At 39.4% G+C, this 27,549-nt stretch overlaps 1 protein-coding gene across 1 annotated transcript in view; it reads left to right on the forward strand.

Annotated features, from left to right (window-relative positions):
• The first annotated feature begins 1,298 nt into the window (after nt 1-1,298).
• The window catches only part of pkn3 (protein kinase N3), a 40,279-nt gene continuing 14,028 nt past the window's right edge, over nt 1,299-27,549 (forward strand). The window contains 12 exon segments of the mRNA XM_038280660.1: nt 1,299-1,607; nt 1,609-1,647; nt 9,791-10,058; nt 10,466-10,638; nt 13,253-13,370; nt 13,817-13,968; nt 15,932-16,157; nt 19,415-19,579; nt 20,124-20,233; nt 22,474-22,617; nt 26,806-26,881; nt 27,377-27,536. Coding sequence (XP_038136588.1) covers nt 1,299-1,607; nt 1,609-1,647; nt 9,791-10,058; nt 10,466-10,638; nt 13,253-13,370; nt 13,817-13,968; nt 15,932-16,157; nt 19,415-19,579; nt 20,124-20,233; nt 22,474-22,617; nt 26,806-26,881; nt 27,377-27,536 — 1,940 coding nt within the window.

Here is a 27,549-nt window from a genome sequence, read left to right on the forward strand (position 1 = left end):
TGGCTTTTTGCAAATTATTATTATCATTTATTGTGTTGTCTGCTGACATATTATGAGTTCATCCTCAGTTTCTAATGTCCTTTTGAAACCTGTCCAGGTTAAACTCTTTGTGTGTGTTTTTGTGCGTCAGATAATCCCTGCTGGGCGTATCCAGGCTCCACAGACGGTTACAGGTGTGGATCATATGGAGGATTCTGCCCTTATGTTACATTTCTAGTTAACTAAAGCTGGTGAAAATAAAACTGACCATGTTAGGAACAGATCTAACCACAATGAGGTGAACTTTTCCTTTTTTAATAATCACATTCCAGGGATTTCTTTTCACTAACATGTTGTGAGGTTCTTTCACAAGGCAGTAATGATTCTTAAAATACTCTGCGTGTTTTGGAACAACCTGTTTAGTTTGCAGATCCTGAATGGTGGATCCACACTGTGACTCACACCGAGTATGGCAAGCCATGTTAACATAAATTCGGTTGTACCGCCTTTACATTCAAGATATCTCAAATTGTTTTATGACTTAGACGTTATAGCAATTTTAATTACATTCTGACTAGTCGAAATTATGTCAAATTTACCATTAACTTGTATGAAGACGTCAATTTAAGATATCTAGAATGAATTACTGACTATCTGAAATACACATTTCAGATATCTACAATTAAATTACAGTAGGACTAGTCCTAAAGTAAATTCAAGATATCTCGATTTTAGTTTTGACTAGTCATAATTCAAATTAAAGATATCTCAAATGCCACCATAATTCATGATATCTTAAATGTATTTAAGGATAGGAGATATGCAGTTTTGACTAGTGAAATCTATATTATAGATATCTTAAAAGCAAATAATGACTATACAAAACAAATTTAAAGATAACTTGAATTGTAATTTTGACAATTCGAAATTCCTTTTAAGATACCTCTAAATGAATGAAAGGTATCTTGAATTATTCAGCTTTTCCATGAAAATATCTTAAATTGACATTCTGACTAGGCAAAATGTGTCATGATATTTTTAATGGCCTTCCAGGAGGATCATTCCTAAAAAATTCCTTACTGTCAGTTTAATCCAAAGGAGGAAAAGTTAAATCAGCGTGTGACGCTTTAAATGACAAATCCGGTGTCGTAATTTGAGATATCTTGAAAGGAATTCAAAATGTAATTTAAGATATCTTGAATTATTATTCTTCCTTATCAGAATGTAAATACAGATATCTTAAATTACCATTCCGGATAGTCAAAATGTGGTTTTGTCTAATCAAAATGTATTTTATGACATCTGGAACGTAATTATGGATGGTCAGACGAAACCGAATTAATATTAAAACGGCTTGCCGTATAACATACACCGTGACATGCGGTAAAACCCTGATTTCCACGCAGGGAGGAGACTGCTGGAATGCATCGCTGCTCACCCTCTGCAGGTGCAATCCTCGCTGCCGCCTGATTGGCTGCAGGTGCATCCTTGTCCTCGCGCTCAGCCAATCAGCGGGCCGTGACGTCAGGGCGGATTCAAAGGTTTGACCAGATTTGTTTCCATCGGTGGTTCAGGAAGAAGCAGCGGCGGCCAGCTCACCTGAGCAGGTAGATTTGTCCGAGGTTGTTTTCAGCGCACCTGACCGCCATGTCAGCCCCAGCTCCTCAGGTGAGTCCGCCGCCATTCCTCCCTCACAGCTGTGCGGGATGAACCCATCAGAACCGGTTTGGATCTTTAAAGTTCCAGGTGGAATCAGATAGCTGCTGTGGACTTTCCTGTTTGTCCAGTTTTTCTCCTCCTCACATCTGGCTTTGTGTCCTGACAGAAACTTCTACAATAACCTCTGAAGGAAGGACCAAACTTTGTGCAGCTCGGTTTTCAGCAGGAACATTTGAGGCTTTAAGCGTTAGTTTGCTTTATTTCTAAACATGGAGTGATTTAGAGAAGCAGCTGAGGCTCATATGGACCTCTGAGGTTCAATAATTACAAAACAAAGATAAATTAGTTATTAGAATAGTTATTTAGTTGTTTATCTGCCATAAAAAATCATCAGCATTCTCTTAGTACAGCTCAGTAAACATTTGTAATAATTCAAAACATAATCAAAGTATATTTATATAAACAATTGGGAAAAAAATAAGTTATTCTGGTCTAAAGCTTCTCATTAAATCAAATGATCCATCCATGGGGGTTTCAGCCTGGATGTCATAATTTTAATTTTATTTTAAACATTTCAAGGAGGATCTCAATTATTTCATTGTGACTTTCATATTTAGTGTAATGTTTGAATAGATTTAAATAAATTGTACCATTTAAAATGTAATGTGTTCACATAATCTGTGTTTCATGATGGATTTTGGCCCTCCTTATACCTCAGGGGTCCTGACCTCCACTTTGGGAACCCCTGACTTAAACGATGAAAAATGAATCAATAATGTTGAAAAGCTTCCAAAATTCCTGAATCGTCAGAGTTCTTATTTTACCTTTATTTTTACATTTATTTATAGCGCAAAAAACAAGGGCTAATGTAGGACTAAACTAGGGCTAAAGTAGGACTAAACCAGGAGTAGAACCAGACTTCAGTCGATATAAACGGGACTAAAGCCAGGGCTAAAGTAGGACTAAACCAGGAGTAGAACCAGACTTCAGTCGATATAAACGGGACTAAAGCCAGGGCTAAAGTAGGACTAAACCAGGAGTAGAACCAGACTTCAGTCGATATAAACGGGACTAAAGCCAGGGCTAAAGTAGGACTAAACCAGGAGTAGAACCAGACTTCAGTCGATATAAACGGGACTAAAGCCAGGGCTAAAGTAGGACTAAACCAGGAGTAGAACCAGACTTCAGTCGATATAAACGGGACTAAAGCCAGGGCTAAAGTAGGACTAAACCAGGCGTAGAACCAGACTTCAGTTGATGTAAACGGGACTAAAGCCAGGGCTAAAGTAGGACTAAACCAGGAGTAGAACCAGACTTCAGTCGATGTAAACAGGACTAAAGCCAGGACTAAAGCCAGGACTAAAGCCAGGGCTAAAGTAGGACTAAACCAGGAGTAGAACCAGACTCCAGTCGATATAAACAGGACTAAAGCCAGGGCTAAAGTAGGTCCACAGCTAGCTACAGCAGATCTAAACAATTGGTGAAAAAAATAATCTCATTAAAATCAGATGATCCATCCATGGTCTGCATCCTCCTCATAAAGATCAGTGAAATATTTTTGTGGAGGAGGTCACAAAAGGTCAGAGGTGAAGTAGCTGGCTGTTCAACCAGAGCTGTATTCAAGAATATCAATTGAAAGTTTAGTGGAAGGAAAACATGTTTGGGGAAAACGGTTCCCAGGGAAAATATTTTAAGGACTACAGCTTGGAAAACCCAATAGGCGGATGTGTAATGTAAGCCCAGATTTCCTGGCTGCTCTATTTCTTACCTTTACAATGTCGCCAGTTTTCCATCTGGATTTTATAATGTTTCCGATTAGATCTAAATCAATTTGGAGCAGAAATGATGATGAAGGCCTATCAGCAGTTGACTGCGCAGTGCCTGTAATATTTCAACCAGTCAAATATAGCATCCAAGCAGTGCTTTATGTTTGCAATATTTCATTTATTAACATGAAAGTAATATTAGATGTAGGGGGATATTGGTTATTGAGTTTTTGTTTTGATTCGTCTAAACTCTGGGTTCCCAATTTATTTTAGCCTGGAATCCCAACAATAATTGCTGCAAATTGGCAACCCCATAAAAAAATATATATATTTTTTTCTATATTTATTAATTTTCAAATACATAAATTTTCACAATGGCATTTATATTATCATTTAAATTTTATTTTAAACATTTCAATGGTAATCTTAATTATTTCATTGTGACTTTCATCATTTAAAAAATATATTTACCATAATAATTGAATCAACCTGATTTCTATGATGAATATGATATCAATAATGTTTAAAAGCTTCAAAGATAGCTGAATCATCAGTTTTATTTTCCCTTTATTTTTCAGTTTATTTATTTATAGAGAAAAAAAGCATAAAAGTCAAGGCTTGAGGGCCAAATCCGTACCGTCAAAGCAACTTATCTGGCCCTGAGGAGCCAAAAAAAGACATAATGTCATGAAGTAGACACCTGTGTTGTTTTAAAGTACCCAACAAATTTAAAGCTGCAAAATAAATTGAAATATATCGATAATATCAGAGTATTTTGCTCTTGTTAATGAAATGATGAGAACAAAAGTTTCATTTTTAGAGCTGTGATCGGCCTTTTCAAGGACTTGATGATGCAAAGTGGCCCCCATATAAAAAATTAGTTTATTACCAACAGTGGCGAATTAGAAGAATTGAATTAAATAATGTTACTATGTGTCATATAGTAATCAAATAAAGAACCCCGTCATGTAATAAGTGTCCTTAAGAATACTGTTTTTGAATGGGTTTTTCTTTTATGGGCAGTATTTGTGTCTGAGGGACTGTTTCTGCTGTGGGCTGCATTCAATGTTTAGCTCAGAAAGACGTTATAGTTTAGTTTATCATCACTTTTATCGTTATAAAGTGGTGCCAAAAAAAACCTGTGATATAATAAGTCCATATGTGATAAAATACATGATAAAAAAAAAATGATTCCATAAAGATGGGCCTACCAAACATGTTCTGTATGGTATCAGAGTTCAGTGTTTGGTTGGGGCTCCTTTAGCTTTTATTCTCCTCTGTGCTATGCTGCATGGAGGAGATCAGGTTCTGCCCACTTTTCCTGTCTGTGATTCATGATACAGAAATCTATAGAAGACGGACAACTGATTTTAAGTCAGTTTTTTGTTATTTTGGAGATTTTATTTCAGCTCATGTTCTGAACTTCCTCAGTGCAGAGAGTGGAATCCTGTAAACGCCCTGTTTGCATCTATTTGAATATTTAAATGTAGCACTTATGCATTCCTTAGTTCCATCTTGGTTTGGAGATAAACGGAAGTGTTACTCATTCGGTGTGGCCAGTGGGGAGTGGTGGCCTTGTGGTTGGGGCATAGAGTTTGAAATCCTGAGGTTTTGAGTTCGAGCCCCACTCCCACAGACTGTCCCTGAGTAAGACCCTTATCCCCCGATTGCTCCGTGGGCGCCGCACAATGGCAGCCCTTTGCTCCCCAAGGGGATAGAATAATAGCCTCGTGAGACCATCCTGATCTCGCGAGCATTCAAGGTTTCACTCGCAGATCAGTCTGGAGACTCTCCGTTAAAGAAAATTTGGAGCCGTTCACCAAACGAACGTCCAATCAGCGTTGGCTTTGAGGCGGGTTGAGGTTTGACGCAACGAGAAGCGCGACAGTTCAGTCTAAAGAACATGGCGGCTTCAGCTGATGAAACTAGCGTTAGCGTGGCTATCGAGCAAGTTTTATCGGAATTACAGAGTATTTCTTCACTGAAAGAAGAGCAAAACACTGCTCTGGAGGCTTTTCTCAGAGGAAAAGATGTTTTTGCTCTTCTCCTGATTGGTTTTGGCAACAGTAGCCTGGCTTGTGGTTGTGTTTTCGTCGTCGCTCTGTTAGTACGTCATATGCTTCGTTGATCTGATTGGTTTATTTGGCCCGTCTATCACCAACATAGGCCAATCAGCTAACCAGTATTTTTGCCCCTTCCCAAAATTACTTCAACCGAAGGTTTCCAGATGGATATGCGGAGCAAATCCAGCAAATCCATCTGGCGGAGTCAGGTTAATAGATTAAATGCAGAGGTAAATTTCTCCAATGTGAGATCAATAAAGTTCAATCATTATTATAATTCATATTGCTTGTTTGTCTCAAGTCGTTTTTTGCAGAATCAAAAGATTCCACAGTGTCATTATTTACTAAACCTGGAGAAGCTGAAGTGAAAAAATTAGCAACTCTTTGCTGCATTTTAAACCAAAAAAAGTCAAAAATCTACAAAAGATTTCTCCTAATCAGAAGAACCTTTATGAGTTAATGTAACCCCGGTCGGCTGAGCAGATCTTTTCTCTGCTTTCATAACTCCAACGGTTGAAATGCATTACTCCAAGCTTCTGATGCAACCTTTTAGGAAAGATGTTTTGTTTATTCTGGACTTTTTTGGGTTTAACAGGGAGCAGAGTTTGGGTTTCTCTATAAAACAATAAGAAATGTCAGTTTGCTGCTCTGCATCTTTTTAGATTAGATTAGATTCAACTTTATTGTCATTACACATGTACAGGTACAAGGCAACAAAATGCAGTTTAGGTCTAATCAGATGTGCAATAGCAGCAAGTGCAGGAAAAATAATGGTTCTATAAATGAAGGAAGTGGGTTATTTCTACTGAATGAGTATAGAGATGAATACTATTATAAATAATGAATATAATATATAGATCACTAGTGTTATGAACTAAATTTACAGCTGGATATGTACAGAATATAATATACAGGTGGATATTCCTATAAAAAAAGGTTCTTACAGTTATTTACAATAGCATACACTGCAAAAACGATCTAGAAATAAGTAAAAATGTCTTAAATTAAGTGTATTCACCCTTAATTTGAGCAGGTAAATGAGATAGTTTGCCAATGGAATGAGTATTTTTACTCTTAAAATAAGATAATTAGATAAAATGCACTTGAAATAAGACAATGCTATTGTGTTTTCTTATTTTAAGTGTAAATTGTCTTGTTCCATTGGCAAAATGTCTCTTTTAACTCCTCAATTCAAGAACAAATGCACTTATTTTAAGAAAAATTACTTATTTAGATTCAGATTTTTTGCAGTGTATATACAGATGGGTTTTACTATAAAATAATTAGAGTTTGGCCAGAAGCTATCTAAATTAAAGTGCAGTGGAAGATAATTGCATATTACAGTTAGAGTACATTATTGCAGATGTAAATGTAAACAGTTGGTGCTGTGCTGTGATCTTAATGGCTCAATAACTTTAAGGATATGTCTGGTTTGATACTGTTTTTATAGTTGTTTTACCTTTAAAATTGTTCTGGTGAATTAATCATGATTTCATCTCACTTATTTGGTTTCCTTAATCCATTATTATTCTGGTTTAGAAGCAACAACCTCAGAGTAGGGTTGTAACAATACTAAAACGTCCAACTTGATTTTGATACTAGAGATCAACTGAAATGGTTTGTTTTAAGGCTGTTATTGATTATTTTGAAATCAGTCTAACTGATCCTGTTATGTGCTGCTGATATTCTTAGAGGCAATATTGTTTTTCTTCCATTTACATGATAAAAATGACACAATCAGAACAAATGTCACACAGGTCTTCATTTAAAGAATAGAAACAAACATTAACAAAAGCAAACGTCTGAGCAGGAAGCTCGAATAAATGATCATAGACCAAAGAGCTCCATGTCAGACTCCACAGGCCTCAGTTACTGTAGTAGGCTAAAGGTTGAAGGTCATGACTGACTCAGTCTGACTGTAGGACACTCTGAAGGAGGAAGCCTCTAAAAACAAGAAGGCAGCAGGACTTAGGACTCTGGATGAAGGACGAGACTTCTGGGTTGATGTGCTGTTGATGTGCTATTATCGATTAGCACGGTGGTGGAGGGATGATGGTTTGGGCTTGTACATGTTTCAGTCACTGAGTAGAACATGATCTCTGCAGAACATGGTGTTCTACTGTTGAATGTGGGTTCATCTAACAGCTGAAGTTTGGTCCAAACCGGGTCATCAGCAGAACAATAGATCCAATCACAGCAGCAATGTGGCTCAGAAATAATAAGAACTAGAAAACTACTCAGAGATCATAAAACTCCTCCAAGCAGCAAAACACCTATAGCTCAAACTGGATCATTACCAAAATGTCATGAATTGTTCCTTTGCATTAAGGCACAGATCTGGTAAAAATTTCCTTAAAATCCTTCCAAAGAAGTTATAAAACAATCCACACGCAATTGTTTTCCAAGTTTGAAGACATTTGGTTTCCCATCCAGGAACTTTTTCAATTTAAAATATCTGGAAAACAAAGTCCAATGATTTCTTGTTGACTTTTTTGGAATTACTTTGACCTGGATGACTGAGAATCTTCACCAGCATTGTCCTTAAAAGCCATTCATAGGTTTTTAAACCAACCAACTGAAAAAACAAGACAAAACAAAACCTCTGTGGCCTAGTCAAAGTCTACTATAGAAGTTATACCTGTCAATTAATAACTTCTGGCTCTGTTAGTGTTTTATGAGGCTGTTAAATTGTATATGATCCTGTTTCAGTTTAATGCTTTTGGGTTGGACATGATCTGGTTTATTGTTGTTTTTCTGATGTGTTCTGTTAAATAAAAATAAATGTTCTTCAAACCAGGCATGGAGGAGTGGGAATGGCATAGAGCTTGTAATCCTGAGGTTCTGAGTTCAAGCCCCACTCACACAGACTGCCACTCTAGCTCTCTGACTAAGACCCTTAACCCCACACTGCTCCGCAGGCGCCGTACAATGGCAGTCCACTGCTCCCCAAGGGGATGGGTTAAATCAGTGGTTCTCAAACTTTTTCTGTCATTCCCCACTTTGGACAAGGGGGAATTTTCAAGCCCCGCCTGTCCCCATCGCCCCAACACAATGCTAATGAAATATGCAACAATCTTAAAATGTTCCAATTTTATTGAAGTAACAAGTAGTATCTAAATACAAACTATCTACATCAAATAACAGCAAGCTCAAAAATAAAGAAAATAAAAAGGCAGCTGTGTCAAAATTTGTATCAAGCTCAAAGATAGAAAAAATTAAAGTGCCACTCTGCAATCTGTTAATAAAAGAAAAGAAGTGAAATCCATCTGGCAATACAGGTCTATTTATCCCTGCATTAGTGGCTGCAATGAGCCTGTTTTGCATTGCACAGTTTCTCAAAACGGGGTTGCAGGCTTGATACTGCCACTCTCAAGTCATGCTCAATGTTCAGCTGAGATCTGTATTTTGTTTTCAGTGAAGCAACAGTTGAAAAGCCCATCTCACAGAGATATGATGTGGCAAAGGGAAGAAGAATGCACACAGCTCTCTGCCCGATGAGTGGAAACTCCCTCTCCACTCCAAACCAGAATTCACTATGAGTCTGAGCATTAAACCTGAGCCTCAGGGTGGAGTCAGACGTCATTTCAATAAACTGGTCCTATTTATTTAAGATAAAATATTTCAAATTCAGTTAATTATGATCAACCTGCGCCGCCAATTCCGGCGCATGTGCGCTTTATTTGCAGTCTGGACGCTGAGGGTAAACATGCTGTGTCTCTGACTGCAGCGCTGAGAGGGAGAACAGGGTTGGGATGGAGGAGGCGCCCCACGGCAGCACCTGCCGCTGGAGGACAAGAAAAGGAACGATACGTGCTTTCACGTAAGAGTCTCCAAAAGTCGCTAATTTGTCGCTAGTCGCTTTTTTGATAAAGAGTCGCTGGAGGGGTCTGAAATATAGCGACAAAGTCGCTGAGTTGGCAACACTGGGGCGCGAAAGTTTATTCCGTTACAAATAATATGCCGACGTCACGTCAATCATTATTTTGGCACTTCAGTTCCAGGTGAAATTTTTCTCATATCTAATGTTCTTTTAATTAGACTGCATGTAGGCTAGTAATGATTACTTTGTGGGTTTGATTGGTCTAAAAAGCGGCAACATACAGCTATAAGGACAGTTTGCTCTCACACGTTCTACATTTATAGTCACACACACACACACCGGAACTTGGCGCGCCCCACCTGTCACGTCTCAATTCCCCACCAGTGGGTCGCGCCACACACTTTGAGAAACGCGGGGTTAAATGCAGAGGTAAATTTCTCCAATGTGAGATCAATAAAGTTCAATTATTAACAGATTCTCCTGGTCCCCCCCTCTCCCATTAGAGTTCCAAAGTGCAGCAGTTGGACATCCTGGACCCGAAATTCCAGCAGCAGCTGGAAAATGCTCGGGTGCAGGTCAGGCAGGAGATCCAGCTGGAGCTGAAGATCAAGGAGGCGGCCGAGAGGATGAGACGGGCCTATACCAGCCGGAGGGGCGCCGCCGACGTGGAGGGGGAGGTGAAGGCGTCCAACCGGAAGCTGGAGGAGTTGCATTGGCAGCTTCAGGAACTCAACGCCATGTCCATGGCTACAGAGAAGGACAACCATGCAGGTACTGGATAGAGATCTAACTGTTGACCCAGTGAAAGGTGAAGACATAGAGCTAAGAACAGGAGCTAAAAGCTACAACTGGAGGTATTGGGAACGAGGCAGTGAAGGCTGGAAGTGATCCGCTGTGAATTGGGAAGGTCTAGCTTTTAGCAGTAAAGTTTAATTTAACACAAAATTAGCTGAATAATAAATAAAATTCTTAAATAAGCCAAAGTTTCATCTTGATGGGCGTCTTCCAGCTTCTTTGATAGTGACAGCGCACTGTAGCTGTGAGCTGGGGCCCCTGAATGGTGTTAATGAGAGTGCTATTTCTAAAAGATCCTATAGGGGGAGCACCACTCATAAATTACTAGGAGCTTCCTTAAGGGAAAACCTTGTTTATTAATGATTTTTTTGTCTGTTTTAAAGCTGCGACTCCAGAGAAGGAGGAGAAACAGTCGTTAGAGTCGTGTCAGTGGGAGGAAGTGACATCACCGCTGGCCAGTCGGGTCAGAACTTTGAAGAAACAGCTGACGATGGAGACCAAAGTCAAACAGGGCGCTGAGAACATGATTCTGACCTACACCAACAGCTCCTTCAAGGTGAGACATGGAAACATTATGGTTTAGAAAAGACTGAACCCAGAAAGGAGGAAACTTCCTGTTTCCTTTCAAAATTAAAGCACACTGATGGTTTCAAGCCAAGATGGACCGGAGCCTCTAAGGCAGTGTTTTCCTGGTCATCATGTTACACTGCCCTGCATGTTTTCAGCTGCCACACACCTGATATCAATCGATAGTGTATTATCAGGCTGTGCTGAACTGCAATCATCTGATTCGGATGTTTTGAACCTGGGAAAACTAGCAGCCACCAATTATGCCACAGTTACTCCAACTTCTATCTGTAATTGTACTCTTAGAAAGGAAGATTTTTAATGGATTTCTTAAAAAAAATAAAATAAAAAAATTCCTCTTGCTTTCTCTTTTAATAATCATTCCAGATCTGTCTCCCAATCTTTATGGCTTTATGAGCTCATATCCTCATAAATGAGAGGTTGGCAACTGAAACTGTTCAGAGAACCACGTTCACCCAAAATGAAAATAAAAATCCAAATCTGTCTGGAGTCACAAAAATGTAAAAGTCTTAAATAAGCATCAAATTGCATCACGGGCTCCAAGTGTGTTAGCCCATTATAATAAAACGTGGTGCAGAGTAATCCTGGAGCAAATCTCACATCATGTGACTACTCTGCTGTACGATATTCGGTGCTTTTAGTCTAAATTCCATTACAATATTAATTTATTAGGTTTTGTTGCATTGATGAAATTATAGAAACATTATAAAGAAATAAATGTTTTTATTGTTATATTTATCTTGAGGATTTTGGGTAAAAAATAGAAGAAAGTTCCCATCGCTGCATCAGAGCGCTCCCTGTTGGATCTCTGAACGGTTTTTCATACTTTCAACAAAACTAACAGCAGTAGTGGAGTTAGGAGATGCAATCCACTTATTAAAACTATCTTTGCTCTCTTCTAATTTATCTGGAAGTTCTGCAATCACACTTTTTTTCTCATTCCCAACTTTGTGGTCAGCTGCATGTTTAGCCTTTCCTGGAAACGCTTTTCCAAATTACTCTTTTTATTTTTTGACAACTTCTCTTTCAAAGCAAAAATGCAGGCAATCCCTCCTGACTGATGATGAAAGCAGATGTTTCGCTCCATTCTTTAAATCCTCTATTTTCATCAGGTATCTTCCTTTTTCTTCCTCTGTTGGATACCTGAGTGAAGTTGGCCCCCCCACCTTCTTCAAATCAGACAAAATTAGTGTCAAACGTTTGTGCAGCAAAAATTTTCATTTGTGCAGCTGTGGCTTTGAAGATATTAATGAAAATGTAAAGGTCAAAAGGTCAACCAGCCCCCCCACTTTCTCCAAATCTTCAAATCCAAAGCAGCACAAACGAAAATTTTTGCTGCACAAACCAGCACAAATGGAGCTGAGTTAATTGACACGTATTTCGTCTGATTTGAATAAGGTGGGGGGGGCTGGTTGACCTTTGATGACCTCTAGAAATATTTCTTTATATCTTTAAAACGATAGCGGCACAAAGGAAAATTTTTGCTGCACAAACGTTTGACACCAATTTTGTCTAATTTGAAGAAGGTGGGGGGGCTGGTTGACCTTTTGACCTTTACATATTCATTAATATCTTCAAATCCAAACCAGCACAAACGTAGCACAAACGTTTGACACTAATTTTGTCTGATTTGCAGAAGGTGGGGGGGGCCAACTTCACTTATGTCTTTTGGATTCATGGCCCAAGACACACCCGCCGCTTTGTCTACAACCTGGCACCGCGAAACGTGTCACAGGCTATCATGCAAATCTTTGTTGACACGAATGTTAAGATTTATTGTTTAAATTTATTTATTATACAAATTCTTACAGTATATGAAAACATTAATGTTTTTTTTTACCTCCTGCACACCACATTAAAATAAACAAACAAAACAATCCATCTTTTTGCATTTTAATACATTTTTTAAAAAGCTCCAGGGAGCTGCAGGTTGCCCACACCTGCCCTAAATCATCCATTATTGTTTTGTTCACTCCCAGTTCCCTCTGGTTTTCATGTGTAATGTTTTGTCTAATGAATGCATCAATAAGTTTCCCTACAGTACAGACATTATTTTTCCATCTGTGTCTACTCTTCATGCATCTCAAAAAATATATCCTTGAACTCTTTCCTAATTTTGTCTTATTCCACATGTTTAATCTCATTTCTAGTCTGTGTATACCTTTTATATAAACCTGTGCTTTCAGTTAAGTTTTCCACTATAATCCGGAAAATTTGTTAATCCCCTTTTAAAACAGAAATAAATTATAAAAAATATTTTAAAGCTGCATTGCTCTCAACAATCGATAAGTTGCGCTGTTTTAGTTTCCTCAACATTTTTTTTTATTGCTATATTTTTCCAATGAGCTGAATTTATCTTTGTGCAGTTTATGGAAGGTTAGCAGCCTTTTTTTTCAACCAGCTGACCATCAGTGCACAGCAATGGGTGTGGGAGGGGCAGCCCAGCATTGCTCTCAGCTTCATAGAGTCAGAGAAAACTCTGGAGGTCTTACAGTAGGACTCTGGCCGCAGCTAGTTTGGTTTCTTGTTGCTTCTCTCTGAGTGGATCAGAACCTTGACTTGATCCGTTTTTTTTGTTTCAGGACCGGAAGATGCTCGCCACGGCCCAGCAGATGTTACAGGACAGCCGGACCAAAATCGAGCTGCTGAGGATGCAGATCATTAAAGTCAGCCAGGCCCGAGAAGGAGGCGGGTCGATTGGTAAATCCAGCAGCCGACGGGTCCAAACTGAAGCTATATTCTGTTCTGGATTCAATTCAGTTTATTTTTATAGCGCCAATTCACAACACATGTCATCTTAAGGCACTTTCCAGTTCACCAGATCATCCAGTCAGATTGATTTAAAGTTTTCTATCTAAGGAAAACCAGTTGATTGCATCGACTCATTGACTCAAATGAAGCATGCTTCTAGCGACAGTGGAGAGGAAAAACTCCCTCTTAACAGTTTATCCAGTCCTGCTTTCTGGATTAATTTAAAGACCTAAATATGTTTCCTACCATCACATTGTCTAAATTCCTCGATAAGCCGGAATCAGCCAGAACATTATGACCAGTGAAAATCTTCCCCGATGTTTAGTTAAACCATAAATCTCTCAAAGCGTCTAGCAAACTGTTGCAGGTCAGTGTTCTAAACTGCCTGTCCTCAGGTCCCAACGAGGAGGTCATCAGTCCCCTGGAGCTGCGAGTTACTGAGCTCATGCACCGCATGGGTATCGAATCTGCCGTGGCTGAAGGAGCGAAGAACGTGGTGAGGCAGCTGAGCGAGCGGAAGATCCAGGAGCGTAGAGTACTGACTGAGGTTGGTGTCGGCACGCTGCGTTGTTTTTTTTTCTTGTTCTAATTTTAATCTTCAGCAGTTACTTAAAATAACCCCCAGCTGGTTGGAGTTTGCCGAGGTCGGGGAGGGATATGGAAACAAAGAGGGGCTGACCAAGAAAATGTTATGGATCCATTGGTTTGAGGAATGAGCCAAGTAGCTTCTTTAGCTTTGGAGCTGCAGGTTTCAGACTCCTGATCTAACAGGTGGAAAGGTAACGCTTTCCTTTACAGCACATCAAAAACCAAGTAATAACATAGCAAGTACTCTATAGTCCTTGGTAACGAGAACTGTTTTTTTTGGTTAATTACCCCAGGATTAGGGTATATACAGCTATTATCACAGCTAGTACGGCACCCCTGTCTGTAAAAGGCTCTTGGTTTGATCCGGAAGAAGCGGCCGGCGGCAAACTTTTTTTCTTCTTCATTTCAGCCAGAGGCAACATAGCGGCAGCAAACAGACAGGGGTGCCGTACTAGCTGTGATCGGCTCAGTTTTTTCACCCAGTCTGATAAGAGGAAAAACTCTAATACAGGGGTCACCAACCTTTTTAAGGCTGAGGGCTACTTCATGGCTACCGAGTCATAGGAAGGGCTACCAATACTGACCTATGAACTGGAAGGATCAGTGTTCACCTACAGTAAATCTTATGCATAAAAGGTCATTTTTATTCTTATTTTATTCTTTTATTCATTTCTTATTTTCATTTTGATATTGTCATTTTGAAACCACGTAAATATGATGAAATAATACATAAATGATTAAAAAGAAGAGTAACAGAATAAAAAAAACATTTCAACTTAACCCACTGAGTGAGTTGTTCTGTTTTCAGAAGACGAAGAGGGCCCCCCATGCGGTCCTTGAGGGCCCCTTGGTGCCCGCGGGCACCGCGTTGGTGACCCCTGCTCTAATAGGTGTCTATTAGTAGCTAACTGAAGTTTTGTAATTCTATCTGTTTAACAAAAAAAAAATCCTCATTCAGCCGGGAACAGCGCTGAGCCCAGATGTTGTGTCACGCGAACAAATGAGCTAATTTCATTGGCTAGAAGCTGCTCGACTCTATCGAGTGTAGATAGCTTTGGCTTGAGTTCACCAAAAGGTCAACACTTTTGCGTCTGAATTTTTGTAGGTGAATTTTTTTTCTGGGGAATTTTTACCAGATGAAAATTGAGTGTAAGGAATTCAATGTCTAAAAAAATTCAGTGTTTAAAATTCGGTGTTAAAAAAAAAAGCAGATTCCAATGAGACTGTTTTTCTTCCATTATATAATTTCAACATAATAACCTGCATGCAATTATTACAATTGTATGCGACTATGTAACAATGGAGAATTTGGTGGATAATTACCATTAGGTCACCGCGTAATAGTTTCCATTATTGGCAACTAATGGCTTACAAATTAAATTGGAACTTTTGATCAGGTAAATAAAGCATTATAAAACTGAACTCGAGTTACATATAAATAAGAGTTAAGACAATTGTTTTTTTGTTATATACCAAGTAATAAACTGCATTTTACCAGATAATAACTCATTAATTTATGTCTGTCTGCGAAATTAATGAGTTACCTGGTAATAACGGTTAGAAATCTAAGAATTCTGACTTTACCTTGTCTGCCTAAAATTTGAAGCACAACAATTACCAAAATTCTTCATAAAGTTTTTCTTGTTACCTATAAATATAGTGTAACTTGCTATGTTGGTACCATGTTATTACATTGTTATTGATGTACTGTAAAGTACGACACAAGCTAAAACTTCATCCCCTATCATGTATCCCAGTAAAAGAAACTGATTTATTATACTTCCAGTACATGGGCCAGGAACAGTTCCACAGGGGCTCTGGCCCCTTTTGGCCCCTGTCTAGAACCACCCATGCTTCCATGGCATTATCCAGGATCCCCTGACCCGATCTGCTCTCCTAAGGGTTGTGATCTGTCCCCTCAGGCCCAGGCCCGGGTGGAGGAGTCGTCACAGAAGGTGGACCTCCTGCGTCTCTCCCTGCAGAAACGTCTGAATGAGCTTCCTCAGGATCATCCCTCATGCGCCGCAATCAAAGAGACTCTGCTTTCTGGGATCCCGCCGTCTTACGGAACGCCGAAGAAGCAGGCGCACTCTCTGTCATCTTCCTCATCCTCCTCTTCGTCCTTCTTCAGACCGGCTAGTCTAACAGGTCCATTAGCGTAACAGTCCTGTTTAATTTTACAGTTAAAATAAGAAGAAAAAACTTTCAGCCTCTTATTTGGAGTGAATTATATCTAATTATCTTATATTTAAGGACAAGTCCAGTCAGCAAGGAATTATCGTTAGATCATTATTTATACCTAAAACTAATACGTTCGTGGTGATTCATTGAATTTAGGGTTAATCAGTAAAAAAACAAAACAATAATTTTAATCATGATCACAGAGTCTGGGAGCGGCCATTTTTGTACAAATATAGTAACCCCTCCCTCCTGCCATCTTCCAGCAGTGACGTCATGGTGCGGTAAGCCTACCGCCATTCTCCCTGCTTTACAAGCAAAATCAATGGGAACTACTAGACACATCTGCAATCAACAACAATTATTGAAGATTTCCAGAGGACTTCACCATTGAAATTCACCACAGCTATAGTGAAACTGACAATGCCCACGTGCATGGCAGCTGGATGCTGGAATACATTGGGAAAAAGTGAAAAAAAAAAAAAAAAGATTTGTTATTTCACCTTTCCAATTCCTGATCCTCCAAGGACGAGTTTGTCGTTGGATTGCCAACTTGAAGAGGGAGGATTTGCCATTGAACTTGTAAGAAAAAACACGTAATATGTAGGTGTAGAACGGTTCGGTTCGGTTCACGGTTTCATGGTCACAGTTTTCGGTTTGGTTCGGTATATGTTGATTGTTACACCGAAATCCCATAAAAATGAATGAAATTAATGAAAAAATCCAAAAAATTAATGAATTGTAATTATTTTTAATGATCCGTGGAAACCCTGGATCATTTCCGCATGTTTTGCTGCTTTGAATTTAATCATCTGGCGCATGCCCTCTACGATCTCCAAGGAACTCGGAGCAGACGGGAGCCTCAGTGGAGGCTGTAGGCTTTGCTTTGTGCAGTCGGTCTGGAGCGCAGCGGGGCGGAGCGATGATGGAGTATGTGGGATTTCGGGGTTAGCGTGACATGTTGGTGGTGTTGCTGTTAGCATAAACAAATCATGTTGCACAATGCTTGCACACTGTTGCACTTTTATCCACAACTTTCTTTCCGCCGTCATCGTAGGTCACTCTAAATGCAAAGTGGTCCCATGCAGCAGACCTATAAAGTGCTGCTGGCGCGTCTTCCAACTCCTGTTCTTTCCCACTCGCCATACCCACACAATTCTCCACAACAACTGATTTTTTTCACCCGGCTACGCTGCTTCACTTCTTCTTCTTCTTGTTTACTACTGGTGGTTGGCTTTGGTCGCAGTACCGCCACCTTCTGCTCTGGAGTGTAAACGCTTCGCCTATGAGAAAAAGGAGCAGCGCATGAACCGAACGAAACACACGCGAACCGAACCGAGACAGTCGAACCGAACGGTTCGGACGGTTTTCATAAACCGTTCCATCCCTAGTAATATGTAGCCAACATTTGGAAGAAGAATGTTTTCAAGATGACTTGGATAATAGCGCGTTGTGACAAACACCAGATACAGCACTGGGACTTGATCAACAGCCGATACCGCACCATGACGTCACAAACCAGTAGGTGGCAGTAGAGTTCTTTGACAAACATGGATGCCTCAAGTAAAGAACATGTAAATGAAAATTACTCTTATTTAAAAACACTAATCATTTATTAAACAGTATAATTTCATATTTGAAGAACTTTCAGAAGTTTGAATTCTGAATATGACCGGACTTTTCCTTTGAGGGTGAAACACTCAATCATCAATTTTACCTACTCAAATTAAGTGTAAAAACACTTATTTTAAGAAATGTTTACTCGTTTTGCAGTGTGACCTGTTTTGGTCTTAGGGTTATGCCATCAGCTAGTAGAACTTCTGGAGAACCTTTGTTCCCAATCCAGAGCTCCAGTTAGACTGAAATGAGTAGAAATGAATCCTGCTAATAACCTCAGAGGAGGAGTTTGCTTCTCTGGGATGGACCATGATAGGATAGGAGCGCCGGTTCCTCTCAGACGGATCAGTGTTCCACCTGTTTGTAGGAAATTTGACGAAAGAGGAAATGAAGCATCCAGATTTAAGTCCTCAAACCGTTGTTGGGGAGTTATTCTCCTTCTATGGAAGTTGTTCCATTCAAAATGTTATTTTCAATTTAAAGACATAATGCTAAATCCTGCATCTCTCCAGTTTTCTACCTACTTACTGATTTTCTTCCTGACAGGAATCTCTAACTCTGTCCGGTAAGAGTTCAAGGAAGAGATGCGGCTTCTATTTATGAGTAAAATTTCTTATTTTCACACTCGGATAGTGTGCTGCTCTGACCTTTAACCTCAGACTTACCTGTGATGCAGACAGCAGATCAGGGGAGTCCAGGTTTCAGGACAGTTCAATAATATTGTTGCACAAAGCTTTGCCTCCCTATTTCTGCTAACTTCCAATTTACGTAATCATGAGTGCAGATGTTTTAAAACTGCAAAAACTGATCTAAAGTTCAACAAAAAATTCTTAAAATAAATTATTTTCTTTTAATTTGAGCAAGTAAATACAATGATTTATAGTATTTTGACAATAGAATAAGAAAAATTAGATTATGCACTTCCAAGAAGATAATTAAGTGGATTTTTCTCATCGTAAACTTAAATCCTCTCATTTCATTGGAAATTTTACTTACTAACCGGTTTTGTTATGACTTATTTTTACATTTTTCCAGTGTAGAGAGAGCAGGACAATATCTGAGGATGGTGCTGGACATTGGAAGGTTTCCTTCCCTAGACATGACATGGCTGAATCCTGGGGAGTTAAAAAACCCAACATGTGTTAAAAAATCGGTTCAGTTGGACCCCTAAAGATGTTTGCATGAAGAATTGGATGAAATAACACCTAAAACTCATCATTGCTCCGTTCCTTCTGAGCCCAGAACGCTCAGAGGTGGAATCGGGTCGGGAACGTCAGGAAAACCTGGACCCGGATCCATTATTATCACTAAATGAAACGGAGATAAGAAATCATGATATATTTTAGCTTCATTGTGAGTGAAGGATGATAAACGATCGACAGAAACATCCAGAACCTTCCAGTCTTCTTTAGATATAAGCTTTAGTTGATAATTGAGTTCTAGAAGAATGTTGGAGGCATGAAGGAACCCAGAGTCTAAAGGTTTTAATCCTGAATGTTCTGTTTTTTTGTGGTGCCGCCCAGATGATGCTCGGATCACATAGATTTATCATCTCCACCAAACTAGATGTTGCTGTGATGTTCGAGTCTCTAACTGATGTTTTCCTTCAGGTCGCTTGGAGGTTTGTCTGATGGGGTGTCAGGACCTGCTGGAGTCCGTTCCGGGTCGCAGCGCCTCCCCTTTCTCCCGGCACTTAGCGGATGGGAGGTCCGTGAAGGTGAAGGGTTCGGGACGGAGTGCCAACGGGAAGACGGGGAAGTCGGATGAACTTTCCTGTAAGGGAATCCTGCAGTTTCTGAGATGTTTGCTCTGGAGGTTTATGGATGATGGTTCAGTAATGTTAATGGTGGTGATGATGTTTAGATTTTTTTTTTTTTCCTTTCCATTGTACGAAACAGAAATGATAGAGAGGAAGTTTTTTTATAATAAAAACTTCTGTTGGAAAATATTCTGGATGAATGCTGTTTCACTAAAGAGGTTTTCCTTCCACCAAGTTTCCCTGATCCAACCAGCAAATCAGATTTTTTACATTTTCTTTGTTTAATGTTTCCAAAATAAAAACAATAATCAAGCAGCATCTCCTTTAGTGTCAGTTGGTAAAAAAAAAATCAGGATTTTGTTTGTTCCAAATTTGGAAAACTTGTTTTTATTGCTTTACTTTTAGTCTGATCAAAACTCCCTGCAGACCCTGCAGCTCACGTCTTTCCCTCCTGGTTCTGGTTTTTGTTCCAATGTAAAAGAAAAGTTTAGATGTTTAAATGTTGAGGAATGAAATCCGGATCAGTTCTCACCTTCTCCCTCATATTTGCTGTGTTTCAGCTGAGGTCAGCGCCGTGCTGAAGGTGGACAACCGGATCGTGGGTCGGACTCACTGGAGGCCGCAGGGAAAGGAGGCCTGGGGTCAGAACTTCACCACTGAGCTGGAGCGGGTCAGTTGTCTGTATTTTGGAGGGTTGATCATCGTTTTGGATTTATAAAAACATTTTTTTAAGGGTTCTGTGCTTATTGGTCTGAATCTGGATCCTCGGTTTGACATCCAGTGAAACTAAAGATGACTTTTATGGTTTGATTAAATTTAGGAACCTCAGTCAGATCTCAGACGACAAAACTGAGAAGAACTAAGCTTCTTATTCAAAGTGAAACTAGTTGGAAGAGATTTCGGATCCTGATTCCAGGTTTCTGAGGGAATTTGGGAAATGTTCAGACGTCTCAGCAGATATAGATTTAATAAGAACTTCCTCTAGGATCTCCTCTTAACAACATGTTCACCCTGGAAGTCGGGGTAAGAACTCAAAAACGGTTCCTAAATAAAATCCTCATCTTTTTGTTCAGTTCCAGTCGCACTCTGAAGATGTCCAAAGCTGAGAGAGACAAGCCTGCAGACATAGTGACATTTTTTAATGTCCTCCTTTATAAAACATCTCCAGCTCAGTTAGATTGAACATCTGCAATCATCAAGTCTGTCCACAGACACTCAGCTGCATCACTGACTGGCAGCAATGACCCAGAAGGAAATCCTTCCGGCTCCAACTTCCTTTTTAAAGTCAGATATCATACATAGGATATCTTGCATTTTTTATTAGATTACATTTCATCAACTGCTTTTTCACTCCATAACACATCACTAAAATAAAAATCTGACCAAAATGCAATTTTCCTCTAGTGGGTTTTTCTTTTTTGTGACATCTTTTTCAAATATCTTTTGTTGAAACATGATCATATTTTTACCTTTGGGAATAAGCGCTGATGACATAAGCTGTGAAAAGTTATTCCCAACATGGTAAGTTCTAGATCCTCGAAGGTTCAACAGCAACGGTAGAGGTTGTTTGATTTCTCAGATATAAAGATCAGAGATATAAAGTGGGGAGAAACCAAACACCTCCACAGACGCATGGCCCGTTGATACAGCTGGTACAGCTACACCTTATGGACAAAGGACAAAGAGGACAGGTGGTTTGAGAGGGGTGTGAAGGAAGCCATCTGTGTTAAGAAAAAACAAGCTTAAACAGAGGGGATGAAGTCAGATTTCCACTTTCAAAAACCTACAGTTGATTGAGTTGATTCCTACAGAGCCCCCTAGGGGACATAGGGAAGTTTTTTCTTTTGCGTTCCTTCGCAAAACCTTTTGCGTGAGAACGCAAAACCTTACCTCGGTCAAGTTAGAAAGATATTTCACAGATTCAGACTTCTGGGATCAATAACTCTCGTTGTTGAAACACAAATGGCACAAATTACCATTTGCAGACGGGCCCTAACCACTCGCCTGGCCGCTGCCTGTACATAGAGATCACTGTAATACATCCAGCTCGGAGAACGGCTCGTTTTTCTCGAAATTAACGCTTTTTGATTCTTGTAATACGTAGTCTGTGCTATGAGGACACGAAAGAGGCGCCATTTGTGTTTCAATAACGAGAGTTATTGATCCCGGAAGTCCGAATTTGTGAATATCATTCTAACTTGACCGAAGTAAGGTTTTGCGTTCCCACGCAAAAGGGTTTTGCGTGGGAACGCAAAACTTTCGCAAAAGGTTTTGTGAGGTAACGCAAAAGAAGAAAAAATTCCCCATGTCCGCTAGGGGGCTCCGTAGATTCCCACTATCATCCAAACCACCATCCCACTACAGGGGAACAGAACACCTCGCCTGTCAGCCAGGCCAACAATCCCCTCTAACGACCCCCCCTTTCAGAGACATAGACAGGTATCGGGTATTACAGGCTAACAAAGAGACCAAACGAACTCCATTCCAAAGGCGTGGAACCGTTCGTCTGGTTCAATTTGCATGTTTTCCAAGACAAAACAAGGCTTTGTTTTTGGTCCACTGTATAAAGCCTTGAAATAAACGCTATTTCTGACATTTTGAATTGAAAAATCTTTCTGGATGAGAAGCGAAATGTCTTCAAACTTGGGCACAAAGTCCAGTGAATAGTTTTTATTTGATTTTATTTTTTTACCTTTTTTGAATGATTATGACCTGGATGACAGAATTTTCACCAGCGAATGTCTGAATACTTTTTTTTTATAGTGTTGCTGCTGTAGAAATCATCATTCTGACCTGTGGAAGTCCGAGTTATTGTAAAATTTGCTGGAATCCAGTTCCACATTTTCCTAATGAGATGCTGCCATGTTTTCCTGTACTTGATCCTCATATCTGAACTGTGTGTTTTTCCAGTCTAGGGAACTGGAAATCGCTGTGTACTGGAGAGACTGGCGGGCTTTGAGCGGGGTGAAGTTCCTGCGGCTCGAGGACTTCCTGGACAACCAGAGACATGGAATGTGTGTGGAGCTGGAACCTCAAGGAATCCTCTTCATCGAGGTTTGGTTCTTTCGCTGTTCCACTCTAAACTTGGGCCGGTCCACACTAGGATGAGACCTGGGAATGTTCCTTTGATGATTTTTAGAGATGGCACCAATGGAGACAAATCCGATCAGAGTCTGTCTTCAACCTGGTGTTCTGATAGTTCTTATAAACTCTTTCTCTCTGCAAAAAAAAAAAAAAAAAAAAAAAAAAAAAGAAACGATGCAGTTTATCACTGTTTCTTGAGTTTTACGACTGAGGCTTTCAAATACATCACTGCACTTTGTATACTTCAGGGAAATGTCTCTGACCGACTGCAGACTTTTTTTTACTGTTTTTTAATTATTTATGAATTAAATTTAGGGGTATCTTCCTTTGTTTACTTATGTTCAGTTCTAACTAGAACTAGAAGTTATTATGGCTTTTTTTTCTCAGGACATTACTTTGAAGAAGGTCCCAAAGGTCAAAATGAAAGTGGGTAAAAATGCTTTTAAATTTCAGAATTTCCAGGTGGATTTACAGTTAGCCTTGGGGAAATTTAAATACATTTTAAAGTCCAGATAAAGTACTTGGTTACTGCAGCTACCCTAATGTTTAAATTGATTATATATACTATATATCGAGGGTTTGGAGCCAGTAAGTGGCATTTTGGTCAAAAATGAGTTCTATATATCAAATGAAAGGTCTTGATTAGCTCCATCTAGTGGGGCCAAAGATACAAATCAGAAATGAATCTGTATTGAATAAAATAATAAAACAACAAAGACCTTACCAAAAAGGTGGAGTACTGTTTGGAGCCACAAGGGCGTATGTACATATACGCCCTTGTGGCTCTGAGTAATACCAGCCCCTGCAGTGCATTTCAGAGTCAAAAGGGCGTAACACAAGTGGTGCCCAGTGCTAAAATGGGTGACAGAACTGCAGACATGCAAGAACTGACTGAGGCAGAAAAGATTTTGATCAGTATAATAAGGGATAGTGATGAAGTTGAAGATGAAGCTTCAGAGATTGCTCTTCATTTCAGTGATTGAGTGCAAGGATTTCTTTTTGAAGACCCTTGATATTTCAGAGAAGTTTGCACGATCAGCAGGCGCCCTCACACACAGTGATTTGGGAATGACCCCTCCAAGCAAGAAAGGACGCCATGCACCGCATAACAAAATCCCAGAAAGCAGCAAAGAAAAGATCAGAGAACACATCCGCTCATTTCCCACACTTGAATCTCACTACTCCAGAAAAGACACAAGCAAGCTGTATCTGGAAGGTTCTCTAAATCTCATGAGAATGTATGACTTGTATAAAGAGAAATGTGGAGAGTGGAACATCCAACCAGAAAAGCTTAGTATGTATAGGTCAGTGTTTGACAAGGAGTTTAACATGGCCTTCCATACTCCTAAAAAAGACGCATGCAAAAACTGCGAGTGGTATAAACGTCTAGAAGACCACGAAAAAACAAAGCACAGTGAGGAATACAATCCCCACCAATTAAGAAAGACCAAGGCAAGAGAACAGAAAGAAACTGATAAAAACAGAGCAAAAGAAGATGAATCATGCAAGGCTGTCACCTTTGACCTTGAGCAAGTCTTGACAACTCCATGGAGTAATGTGAGTAGCCTGTTTTACTCACGAAAGTTGAGTACATACAACCTCACCGTGTATGACATGGGCTGTAAGGATGTTGACTGCTACATGTGGCATGAGGGGGGAAGGTGGCCGTGGATCTTCTGAGATCAGCACATGTGTTCACATGTACCTTAAAGGACTTAGTCCTCAAGTGAAACATGTTGTTCTGTACTCAGACACTTGTGGGGGACAGAACAGAAATGCAGCCTTCAGCACTATGTGCTTGCATGCTGTGAGCTCGCTGCCTCTCTCAACAATTGACCACAAGTTCATGGAGTCGGGGCACAGCCAAATGGAATGCGACAGTGTGCATGCTGCAGTAGAAACTGCAAGGCGCAAAGTGTGCTTCTACTCCCCTGATGGGTATTACACACTGGTGAGGATGGCAAGGCAGGGAAACCCATACCGTGTGAATGAGCTTCTGCATAAGGATTTCCTTGATTTCAAATCCCTCTCCAACCTAACGGTGAAGAACAGATCAAAAGATGAGGAGGGACAAGCTGTCCATTGGCAGAAGATAAAGTGGTTCCGCTACACGAAAGAAAACCCGAAGACAATCTACTTCAAGTATGATGTCACTGCCCCAACTTTCAAAAAGATGATGGTACGCCTACCAACCAGAGCCACAAGCACCATACAATCACCAAGCTCACTGTATGAAAGCCCCCCAGGCATAAATGCCTTGAAAAAAAAAGGATCTCCTCACCCTTTGCACCAATGGGAGTATTCCTAATTACTATGCAGAGTTTTACAACTCCCTGAAAGTAGTAGGCACTGATAGTACAGATGTGTAGTTGACAAGTGGAATGTGTAAACATGACGCATTAAATTAAATGTTAGAGTTAAAGAACTTAAATGTTAAATGTCAAAAATTAAATGTCGAAGTTTTACATGTTTAAATGTTTTAAGGTGAACTAACTGGTTAACTGAATAACTGTTTTAAATGAAATACATATTTTTTCTGTCATGACTCAGAATTGAAATAGGTCTATCTCATTTTGGCCACGCCCAGGCTAAATAAATGAAATATTAAATGATAATAATAGCAAAAATAATAAAATAAGACTGTTTTTCTTATGAATGTCAAGTGTTTGAAGCCAATATTTTGTATGTAAATCAGCAGATACGCCTTATTTTCTTTACAAATTCTGTATATGCTTGGTGTCAAAAGGGCGTATCTGCTGTTTTTTTTACCTATTTTTTATGATTTTGTAATGTTTTACAATATGTTAATTGCTTTAATATATCATAATCTGTTTACTGAACTACTACTTAATACAAGTATGTATGTGGGTGCAATGTTGACGTTGAAGGTTAATAAATACAGTTGATTAAAGTTTGGTCATAATTTTGTTTTCGCTCTCCTGTAAAGTTGGTCAAATGCCACTTACGCCCCTCTGGCTCCAAACCCTCGATATACTTTTTGTATTTGTCTTGTATTTTGGATTTTTTGTATGTTAATCCTGCTGTCCTGGCCAGGATACTTTTGGAAAATACATTTCTAATCGGACTTTTTCTCCCTGTAAAAATAAAGGATACATCAGAGATGGGTAAAGTGCCCAAACATTGTACCCGAGTAAGAGTAGCACTACTTTAATATTTCTTAACTCAAGTAAAAGTACAAAAGTATTCAGGAGAAAGGCTACTTTATTGACTTCTAAAATTCAGATTTAATGTCAATAAACTATGCTGGCAAACAGACTTTATGTGCAAGTCCTGGTATTTGAAAGATTTAAATCCCTAAAGAATACAGATAAATGTCATGAATATACAAGAACAAATTCATGCAGAAAAAAATACTTACAAAACAATCCTTACAATGAAAATTGTATAAATGTTAGGACAGGATAAGGAACTTTCACTGCTAATATTGACTGTATACCTGATTTTGGAATAGTTCAAATTACTCACAGAGTAGTCAGATATTTTACTCGAGTAGGAGAAGCAATATTTAACAAGAATATTAGTCAAGTAAAAAAAAAAAAATTATGGCACAGTAAAACTGCTCCTAATAGTATATATTTTTCAAGTAAATATAACTAATTACTCCCCACCTCTGGGATGCATTCAAACAACCAAGATCACATCGTCTGCATAGAGTGTAATTGGGTATTTCTCCACGTTTCTAATCAAGTAGAAATGATCTACAACCTGAATGCTGAATTTTAATGACTTTTTTAAAACAAATCTTTTCATGTAAACATTGGATTAAGCTGATTGGTGGAGCAATGGTTGGCAATGTTGCCACACAACAAGCAGGTCAAATGTTTAAATGTAGGTGTTACTGATGGAAGTGTCCATGTTGGTTTCTTGCCACTGTCAAAAAATGATTAGTCATTTATCAATTATTTTTATTCTTTTCCTTGGGTATGAGTTGTTTTTCTTATGTCTGTGTTGCCTGAGATGAACCAGTGACCAATCCTGAGGGTCTTCGCCTTTATTCAGTGACCACTGGAGTGCCCCCCCCCCCATTTCCTCTCTTGTGGTTGGACACTAGTTGAATTTCTAAAAACGATAAAGAAGCTGAATGTTTTGATTAAAGATTTTAGCTCCTGAATCCTCCAGTTTATACTTTATTTCCAGGTCACATTCATCAATCCTGTCATCGACCGTCCGTCTAAACTCCAAAGACAGAGAAGGATTTTCCCAAAGGAAAAAGGTAGGAATTGTTTAATTAAATTTCATGAATAACTCCTGTTGTTTTCAGAAGTTTTTTATTTTTTATTTTTTGGTAAATTTTCTCCTTTTATCTTTTGGAAAAAATATTTTCCCACCAACTTTGTTATTTTGCTAAAGTTAAAAAGACGCTCATGAGGAAAGAACCCATCATCTCCTGATTGGTGAGAGAAATAAGTTCTGGTACGGACTTTCCAGAACTACAGGTCCCAACATTTAGCTGATGCTGCTTTAACACCCTGATCTGTTAGAGCTTTCTAGAACCACCTTATGGTAGCTTTATTAATGTTATGCTGCATCAGATCCAATATCTGCAGAAGGTTCGTCGTCAGGTTTTCCAGTGAAATTCCAAAATCCTTTTAGGACTGAGTTTTATTTATTTTTAAACAACCATGAGTGCTTGAGGACTCTAGTCCATCTAGGAAAGACCTTCTGGGACTCGTATCCAAAATGGCCTCTTTTTGATTCGTTCCTTCAGGAAAGAACTTCCTTCGCGCCGCTCAGATGAACATGAACTTTGCTACATGGGGCCGTCTGATGATGAGCTTCCTGCCTCCCTGCAATTCCCCGGATGCCATGAGTCCTCCGTTACCGGCTCCTGACTCTGGCTCGACATATTCCAGCGGTTCTCCAGCCCGGTGAGAGTCTCAG

This window comes from Cyprinodon tularosa, unplaced genomic scaffold, assembly GCF_016077235.1.
Source record: "Cyprinodon tularosa strain WSP-4 unplaced genomic scaffold, ASM1607723v1 ctg162, whole genome shotgun sequence".
NCBI classification, from domain to species: domain Eukaryota; kingdom Metazoa; phylum Chordata; class Actinopteri; order Cyprinodontiformes; family Cyprinodontidae; genus Cyprinodon; species Cyprinodon tularosa.